Source organism: Trichosurus vulpecula, chromosome 1, assembly GCF_011100635.1.
Source record: "Trichosurus vulpecula isolate mTriVul1 chromosome 1, mTriVul1.pri, whole genome shotgun sequence".
In the NCBI taxonomy this organism is placed as follows: Eukaryota; Metazoa; Chordata; class Mammalia; order Diprotodontia; family Phalangeridae; genus Trichosurus; species Trichosurus vulpecula.
In genome coordinates, this window is record NC_050573.1 from 303,952,350 (window position 1) to 303,962,954 (window position 10,605).

General features: G+C 37.6%; 1 protein-coding gene across 1 annotated transcript; it reads left to right on the forward strand.

Annotated features, from left to right (window-relative positions):
- The first annotated feature begins 5,561 nt into the window (after window positions 1–5,561).
- On the forward strand, window positions 5,562–7,516 carry LOC118841521 (transketolase-like). Its single transcript, XM_036749017.1, is given in 1 exon segment — window positions 5,562–7,516. A coding segment is annotated over 1 exon segment (1,866 nt). The 5' UTR covers window positions 5,562–5,644; the 3' UTR covers window positions 7,511–7,516.
- The last annotated feature ends 3,089 nt before the right edge of the window (window positions 7,517–10,605 follow it).

Sequence of the window (10,605 nt, forward strand, 5' to 3'; positions counted from 1 at the left end):
GGATACAGGATTGAGTATCATCCAGGAAGAGACAGGTGTCACTGAGGGCCAGAAAACAGAATAGTATAGAATGAAGGATTCTGAATTGATAAGCATGATAATTATGAAAAAGAATTTTAGCTTTAGCACAGATCCACTATTGATTAAAATTTATGATCCTTTACTTTTTTTCTGTTCAAATACAAGAACCATTGCTTTGTCCAGAGTTGTAATTTTTGCACCCATGGTAAAAGGCAGAAAAGATATTTCTAGTCATTAGAGGCACATAAGACAGGGATCCTGGAACAAAAATATATAGGGAGTGGGAAAGAACTAATTTAAATATATAGCTTCTAATCCAATCCAATCAAAACCAACACACATTTCTGAAACAGCTATTATATGTAAAACACTGTGCTGTATATTGAGTATAAAAAGACAAAATTTAAAACAGTACCAGACCTAAAGCTGCTTACATTCTATGAATGCATAATTAGTTGGAGATAGAGACAGAGATATTACTAAGAATTAGAGTTGGGGAATCAGGAAATCTTTCCATAGAAACATCAGAGTATCATAGATATAGTACTGGAAAGGGCATTAGAGGCCATCCAGTCGAAATGCTTCATTTTTTTTTAATTTTTATTTTTTAATTTTATTTTTTTAATTTATTTATTTATTTTTAGTTTACCACACACAGTTCTACATAGTTTTGAGTTCCAGATTTTCTCCCCTCCCTCTCCCCTCCCCCCTCCCAAGACGGCCTGGAATCTCATATAGCTACCATGTATAACTTTGCATTGAATTAATTTATACACTAGTCAAGTTGTGGAGAAGAATTATGACCAATGGAATGAATCATGAGAAAGAAGAAACAGAACCAAAAAAAAAAAAAGAAAAAACAAAAAAAAACCCCAAAAACAAAAACAAAAGAGAAGCAAAAAAAGCAAGCATGTAGTGCACCTCAATCTGTATTCAAACTTCATAGTTCTTTCTCTGGATGAAGATAGCATTCTCCATCGTGAGTCCCCTGGAGTTGTCCTTGCACCTTAGGTTGCTGAGAAGAGCGAAGTGTGTCAGGGTTGATCCTCACGGAATCCATATATCTGTGGTTGTGTACAAGGTGCTCCTGGCTCTGCTCCGCTCACTCAGCATTATGTCGTGTAGGTTTTTCCAGGTTGTTACGAAGTCTGCATCATCCCCATTTCTTATGGCACAATAGTATTCCATCACCTTCATATACCACAGCTTGTTCAACCATTTTACAGATGAAGAAATTTAGAGAGGATAATGTATTTAACCAAGGTCACACAGTGAGTGACACAGTTAGGATTCGAATTCAGGTCTTCTAACTTCAAAGGGGTATCTAATTTGAACCTTGAATGAAGAAAGGGATTCTAAAGGGTAGAGGGAATTGAAGGATCCATTATAGACGCTGGACATAACCTACACAGAGGCACAGAGATGGGAAATGGAATGTAGATTTCAAGGAAGAGCAAGTATAACATTTTGGCTAAAATGGACACTGCAGAAAGAATAGTAATGTTAAGTGAGCAGAGAAGGTAGGACTGATCCATACTGTAAACATTTGATTGCAAAGTTAAATATTTGATTCTAAACTTCATGAGTAACCCCTCTACATATTTTGGACTGGGTCTGTGATTTTATCTATTTAGGGAACTTCTGATTAGAAAACTCCCTTTGCCTTTTAAGATAATAATCAGTTCCATACCTTTTGAAGAATATCTATTGCCCAGATTTATCCATGCATATGAATGGGGCAACTTATAGAGAAAGATTTTGTTGTGATTATGCCTATTGGTGTTGTTTTTTAAAAAATGGAGGAATCTTGAGCTTGCTTGGACAGTGAGGAAGAAGACAGCATATAAGGATAAATTCAAGATAGAGAAAGAAAAAGGAAAATGAGAAAAACGTTTTGCTCTTGGGTGACATGAGATAGAGATAGAATTGAGGAGACAAGTTCAAAGTTTCTTTTTCCCCCTTTGGCAAGAAGGAACATTTCATCATCAAAGATTTGAGCAAAGAAGGAGAAAATGAGTAAAGACCTGAAGGAATTTGAATCTATAGAGTGGGAACAGGGATGAGGGAGATAATTCAGATCAGTATTCTTAAAAGCCAGGTCATCAACTAAGAACAAGCTGGGTAATGGAACTTGTAGACCTGAGCAAAGAAGTTTGGAGGAGCCACTGTGGGTAGTGTGAATCGCAGAAGAATAAAGGGATAGTCAAATAGGAGGGAGGACTGAGCTGAGGTTATATTTCATGAACTTGGAGCAGACCTAGGTGATGTATTTATGTGTCTTCTTAGTTTGTGGAAGATCAAGATCTTTTTAGCTTACGTTTAGGTTATTCTTATTAGATTTCATTCAATTGATAGACATTTCTAAACTAGTTCTCAGATTCTGGGTTGCACCCTGTTTGGAGCTTCCACATATCTGGTGTTCATAAATATTACTCATAAATAGAGGTTGCATATATCCTGTATGTACATAGTTGCTTCCATGTTGTCTCCCCTTCAGAATTTATGATAATTGAGAGCACAGAGTATGTTTTCCCTTTCTTTCTCTCTCCAGAGCTTAGCATTCACATTTAGGACTTCAATAACAGTTCACTAACTATTAAATGATTGCCATAAAAACAATAATTTTATTTTTTCATTCAATTTAATAAATGGATATTAAGCATCTACTTTGTGTAAGAAAGTTGGAAGATGAGGCAATTCTCTAAGGCTTGTTTTGTGAAAAGACAAACATTACCAACATCAAGTCTTTTCACTCATAAAAATGTAACTTTACTTTGTTTTGTGACTTAGTGACTTTTCAGAGCACCCATCACAGATATCAGATTCTGTCCCGACAATATATTTTACACATGAACCTCTTAATGGCTGATCACTATGGGAACATCAAGATCTGTTTCTTTTTGATGCCCTTTCTGGGCAGGCTAAAGATTCATCATGTTGCCAACCATTCTGTGTCCATGATTCTTAAATCTTCTCTGAAGTGTTTCCTTTGTCCATATTCCTTCCCCCAACCCAATTTTAATTCACTCTATGGACTCTATCCTCTGCTTGTGTTCTACATACAAAAAGATCTAACCAAGATCATTACTCTAATAACCTGAGACTCTCAGTCAACAGATACCATATGCCAAATGGAGCTTTAAACGTTTCCATTGAGATTTTGAAGATTTTTTTTCAAACACAACGTAAAGTCTAGTGCTGAAGGTCACATTCATTTATCTTCTATGTATAAGTGTTTTAAAAACCAGTTATCATCACAGTCTTTTCTAAAGAATATGTTATGTAGAAATGTTTCGATCATGTTCTACTTTTTTCAAGAAAGATGGAATCTCACAGACTTCATCTCATTGCCCTTCAATATATTGAACTTTTCTTCAGATTAAAAACTTGTTTCATTCCACATAGTGATATGAAATACTGCTAATTTCTAAAGGATTTTCTCCCCAAAAACTTAAGAGACAATTGCTTCAGAATGACCTGAATCTGGTTGTCTTTGACAATGCAAACAAAAAATTCTTAAGTAATAGAATTCAAAATATGCAAAGAAAGATTTTCAAACATAGTATTCAATAACAAACAAGTTTATTGAACATACTGCTAATATACAGTATTGTCAAATAATAATTTAGGAAAAAACATTTTTATATATTTAGAAGTTCTTTTACACCATATTCCTGAGAACATCGTACCTGTGTTGATATACTGCAAAGAGACATAGCGTACAAGAGTTTACAAAAGATTAAGAAGGAATATCACACAGAAAGCAATGAAGAAATGCTTTGTGGGTGTGATCAGGCTAAAATACATCAAAGAATTTCAAAGAAGAACATGAGTAGATGATACGCAAGATAACAAGAGAATGTCGGTTGATTACATTGTGAGCACAAAATAAGATAGGTAATGACCATGATGTCATATGATGAAAGAATGGGAGGAAGGCCCCCTACAGGCATGTCAGCTGTCCCCCTGTGGCAACTTTGTGGAAGAAATGGGAAAAAGTTGAGAAGGGAATGGGTGTGTTGTGATCTGCATAGTCACAAGGAATTTTCAAAGCATTGAAATGAGAGATACATTTGAGTATTCTTTATGCTTATTAAAAAATAACTTTTTTCCATTAGTTTATATAAGACATGATCTCTTCTAAAATACTGAATAATAAAAATATATTTAAAAATATGTAAATTGTATTACTGATTTCAAAAATGATATACCCAGATCAGATCTATTAAATCCATGTATTTTAAGCAGTTTGGAAATTCTTGAATTGATATTGTAACCATCTTAAACAGGCTTCCTGGCACATTTTACTGAAAACTATTTCAACTTCATAAAACTGTGAGCAACACCACTGTCTGTAAAGACAGTGAAACACTTTCTATTTGTTGACCCTTAGAAATCCCTTGCCTGGTGAAATCCTGTGTTGTTATTGTAACAAACAGGGTATTTTCTCCCAAAAATGAACCCCCCAAAAGTAAACTTGTTCCAGGTTCAAGATACTCTATGGATAAACACCCATAAAAATTATAGCTCATAAGCCCCATTTAATGAATTTACTTCTACCAATAATCCAAAAGACACATTTAATTCAAAACCAAAAACATTTCTCAAAAATATAGCCAATAAAGCAAACTGCTCCCCCCCCCATCTTTGGGTCGGCAGAGAGGTCCACAGATGCAAGGGATACATATTACCAGGGAGAAACTTGGGGTCATTAAAATAACTGAAATTTTGTAAAAGCATTCCAAACCTGATGTTATCATCCTTTTTAATTCTAGAACCAATTCAATTGTCCAATTGCAAATTCCAAGATATGCATGTGTACATGCATACATTCACATATATACATGTGTTTATGTATGTACACAATATATACATATATTATGTAATATGTCTATGTGTATAATACGTCTACATCAATACTTACATTGATTCAGGTATCAGTATTAATGTAGATATAGATAGATGGGATATACATGTATAAGTAATTATATTGCTTGAAATGGGATGGTTAGGAAAACTTCACAATTATTTCAAATAACTTTTAAACATGGACTTTATATTGAAACTCATGACAGTGGCAACTACTTGTATAGTTTGTAATGTGTAGTTTGATATCAACATCTGGTTCTTGAATATGATATTTTCTGTAGTTACATATAACAAGGATTGTTTTATGATTTTAATATATTCAGGAAGGCCATTTTAATTTAGAGAAAAGCATTTAAGAAAGCATTTTCCTCTACCTATTCAAGTGTTGTTGTTTTAATATAATTAACTAACAATAAACACAGCAGCATATGGCATACTCATATCTCTCATGCAACCATGACAATGCTGTCTCCTATAAAAAATTATTTCTTAAAGACTGTTCCATTCTCAAAATGAAATATTATAGGCAACGAGTTTTTACAAACCTTAAGTGCTATATACATGTACATTATTATCACTTGTTATCATTGTTAAAATTATTATCACCTCCATTGATACTCTTCATGCATGCAAAGGGAGATTAACCCCATAAAGATATTGCTCTTCCTCCTCCTTCATCTTCGGCTCCCCTTCTCTGCTCAAGTTGCTGCTTCCTCTGCCACCGGCTCGGGATCCACGCCAAAGCCCCTTCGCCATGGAGGATTACCATAAGCCAGACCAACAAAAACTGCAGGCGCTGAAGGACACTGCCAACCGGCTGCGCATCAACTCCATCCAAGCCACCACCGCGGCGGGCTCGGGCCACCCCACATCATGCTGCAGTGCAGCAGAGATCATGGCGGTCCTCTTCTTCCACACCATGAAGTATAAACCCCAGGACCCCAGGGACCCCAGCAATGATCGCTTTGTGCTGTCCAAGGGTCATGCGGCTCCCATCCTCTATGCGGTCTGGGCAGAGGCTGGCTTCTTGCCAGAGGCTGAGCTGTTGAACTTGAGGAAGATCACCTCCATTCTAGATGGCCACCCAGTCCCCAAACAAGCCTTTACAGACGTGGCTACTGGTTCCCTGTGTCAAGGGCTTGGAGCAGCATGTGGAATGGCCTACACGGGCAAATACTTCGACAAAGCCAGCTACCGTGTCTACTGTTTGCTGGGCGATGGGCAGGTGTCTGAAGGCTCCGTGTGGGAGGCCATGGCCTTCGCAGCATTCTACAAGTTGGACAATCTGGTTGCCATCTTTGACGTTAACCGGCTGGCCCAGAGCGACCCTGCCCCACTGCAGCACCACGTGGACGTGTACCAGAAGCGATGTGAATCCTTTGGGTGGAATGTCACGGTCGTGGATGGACACAGTGTGGAAGAACTCTGCAAGGCTTTTGACTAGGGCAAAGATAAGCCACTGGCTATCATTGCAAAGACATATAAGGGCAGAGGAATCTCAAGGATAGAAGACAAGGAATCTTGGCATGGGAAGCCCCTTCCCAAAAACATGGCAGAACAGGTCATTGAGGAAATATACAGCCAAATCCAAAGCAAGAAGAAGATTCTAGCTACCCTCCCCAAAGAGGATGCCCCCACAGTGAACATCACCAACATCCAGATGCCTTCTCCCCCAAATTACAAACTCGGAGAAAAGCTAGCCACCCGCAAAGCCTATGGCATGGCCTTGGCCAAACTGGGGAACGCCAGTGACCGTGTGATAGCCCTGGATGGGGACACCAAGAATTCCACCTTTTCAGAATTCTTTAAGAAGGAGCATCCCAATCGCTTCATCGAATGTTTCATTGCATAACAGAACATGGTGAGCATTGCCGTGGGATGTGCTACGCGGGACAGGACTGTGCCTTTCTGCAGCACCTTTGCTGCCTTCTTCAGCAGGGCCTTCGACCAGATCCGTATGGCAGCCATTTCTGAGAGCAACATCAACCTGTGTGGCTCACACTGCGGGGTGTCCATCGGTGAAGATGGTCCTTCTCAGATGGCCCTTGAAGATCTTGCCATGTTCCGGAGCATTCCCAATGGGACTGTCTTTTACCCGAGTGATGCTGTGGCTACTGAGAAAGCAGTTGAGTTAGCAGCCAACCAGAAGGGCATCTGTTTCATAAGGACCAGCCGCCCAGACAATGCCGTCATTTACAACAACAATGAAAACTTCCAGATTGGCCAGGCTAAGGTGGTCCTGAAGAGCAAGGATGACCAGGTGACCGTGATTGGAACTGGAGTGACCCTCCATGAAGCCTTGGCAGCTGCAGAGCAGCTGAAGAAAGAAAAAATCAACATCCGGGTGCTTGATCCCTTTACAGTTAAGCCCCTGGATAAGAAACTAGTCCTTGACAGTGCTCGAGCAACCCATGGCCGCATCCTAACTGTGGAAGACCATTACTATGAGGGTGGCATAGGAGAGGCTGTGGCTGCTGCCGTAGTGGGTGAGCCTGGCATCACCGTCACTCGCTTGGCGGTCTCTAACGTCCCAAGAAGTAGGAAGCCGGCAGAGCTGCTGAAGATGTTTGGCATCGACAGGGATGCCATTGTTCAGGCTGTTAAGGCAGCCTTGTCTTAGGCCTTGTCTGAGATGTCTGCTGGCCATTTCAGACCAAAACAAGGAGTGAAGAGAGAAAGAAACATTCCTGTACCTTTAGCTATATTATATAGATATAACTTTTGTTTCTACTGAAGATCAATTAAAAATAAAAATAATTATTAAAAAAAAGATATGGTAGATGAGGATATACACATATGCATTTGTATGTGCTGATATCTTCTTTAGTGTCTTTTTCTTGGGGGGAGGAGGATACCATTGTGATTTTTCTGAGTATTTAGTATATCTTAAAAATTGATCCCTCAATGCTTATAATATGATGTTACCTGCAGCATGGATTCCACCTGTTCTTAGGTGATCTTTCCCAGTTGCTTTTCTGGACTTAATTTCCTTAAATGCCATTTTCTTTCCTTCAGGAAACATTTTAGGAACTCACTTATTGTAGACAAATTTGATTGATTCACTGTTATTGAAGAACAAAATAAGTTGCTTTGAAAGTGCCAATAGCTTGGTCCATTTTTTCTTTTCTTTATTGAGCTCCTTCTATCAGTTATTTTTAAACGTCAGTGTTCTAAAAATGATCCTGACAAGTTGGATCTCATTTGTTAGTTTGTGAGGTTTCTTTGGATTTTTTCCATTAGATATATTTCTGCCCTCAAAGTACTTAAACCAAAGGGTCCTGTTTTTTTTGTGTTTCACCTACTTGACTCTCACTGGAAAAAAAACTTAAAGGGATTATTCTCTTTTGACTTTATCCTTGTGGCTACTATATAGCTCTAAAACCATCTCTTACCCAAATTCTCCATATTGAATGATCCAAATCAGAGAAAAATATGCCACTTTGAATAAAAAATCTAATGTACCATATGATACATTTAAATATATATTAAATATATATAATTTACAAATGTGTATATATTATTTACATATAAATATTTATATATTATTTACAAATATTTATATATTATTTGTATATATATTATTTACATATACATATAAAGTATATCTGTAAAATTTATTTACAGAAATATCCTCACTACAGTCACAGAATTCAGTTTCGTGCAATGTGGCACAATGTTTGACTTTTTCTGTTATGACTTAAAATATTTCACTGCCAACTAAATAAACTGTCTCTTAGAAAGAAATATTAGAGATTTAGAGCTAAAAGGAAAGTTAGGATCATTGTGGTCCAGTTTCCTTATCTTACAGAAGAAGAGATTTAGTCTCAGAGGAGTTAAATGACTCTTGAGGGTCAAAATATCCATTTCTTATAACTATTTCTTTAGAAGAAATTGGCTAGATTCTTGGTATAAACCTCCAAAGGAAACTTCCATTCTCTGTAGTCACTGACACTCTAAACTTGTTGCTTCTTAATTAGGTGCCCATAACTATCTAACTCCCAAACTTTATTTGGCATACAACACAAGGCAATTCTCAGGGGTGTTCATTTTTCTTTCCATTATTTCTTTTACTTTTCATGTTCCCAGGTAGTTTGCTTTTTGGACTCTATTTCTATAAGTCATATCTACTTGCTCTCATTTCCTGGCCTTCAGATCTCTTTGTCTTAATCCTTTACCTCCTCCTTTCTCATTGCTCTGGCCCAGGCAGTTAACTTCTGTATCAACAAATTGGAATCAATTACTACTCCACACAGCAACCCCTGCCCCCAAAAATACTTTCCTATATCCTAAGATAATTCTTTTTTTTAATTTAAATTTATTTATTTAACATATTTAGTTTACAGCATTGATTTTCACAAGAGTTTAAATTACAAATTTTCTCCCCATTTCTACCCTCCCCCCACTCCAAGATGGCGTATATTCTGGTTGCCCTGTTCCCCAGTCAGCCCTCCCCTCTATCACCCCCCACCCCTCTCATCCCCTTTTCCCTTCCTTTCTTGTAGGGCAAGATAAATTTCTACGCCCCATTGACTGCATATCTTATTTTCTAGTTGCATGCAAAAACTTTTTTTTTGTTTTTGAACATCTGTTTTTAAAACTTTGATTTCTAAATTCTCTCCCCTCTTACCTTCTCACCCACCCTCCCTAAGAAGTCAAGCAATTCAACATAGGCCACACGTGTATCATTATGTATAACCCTTCCACAATACTCATGTTGTGAAAGACGAACTATATTTTGCTCCTTCCCAACCCATACCACTTTATTGAATTTTCTCCCTTGACCCTGTCCCCTTTCCAAAGTGTTTGTTTTTGATTACCTCCACCCCCATCTGCCCTCCCCTCCATCATCCCCCCCTTTTATTTTTTTTATCTTCCTCCCTCTTCTTTCCTGTGGGGTAAGATACCCAACTGAGTATGTGTGGTATTCCTTCCTCAGGCCAAATCTGATGAGAGTAAGGTTCACTCATTCCCCCCTCACCTGCCCTCTCCCCTCCTCCCACAGAACTGGTGCCTCTTGCCACCTTTATGCGAGATAATCCACCCCATTCTATCCCTCCCTATCTCCCTCTCTCAGTATGTTGCTCTCTCATCCCTTAATTTGATTTTATTTCTTTTAGATATCTTCCCTTCATCTTCAACTCACCCTGTGTCTGCTCTCTCTCTCTTTCATATATATATATATATATATATATATATATATATATATGTATATATATGTATATATGTATATGTATAAATATAATATAATATATATAATATATAATATATATATACACACATATACACATATATATACATACATACAGATATATACATACATACACATTCACTTATATATACATAAACATATATATGCATATTCCCTTCAGCTACCCTAATACTGAGGTCTCATGAATCATACATGTCATCTTTCCATGTAGGAATGTCAACAAAACAGTTCAATTTTAGTAAGTCCCTTGCAATTTCTGTTTCTTGATTACCTTCTCATGCTTCTCTTGATTCTTGTGTTTGAAAGTCAAATTTTCTATTCAGTTCTGGTCTTTTCACTGAGAAAGCTTGAAAGTCCTCTATTTTATTGAAAATCCATATTTTGCCTTGGAACATGATACTCAGTTTTGCTTGGTAGGTGATTCTAGGTTTTAATCCTAGCTCCACTGACCTCCGGAATATCGCATTCCAAGCCCTTCGATCTCTTAATGTAGAAGCTGCCATATC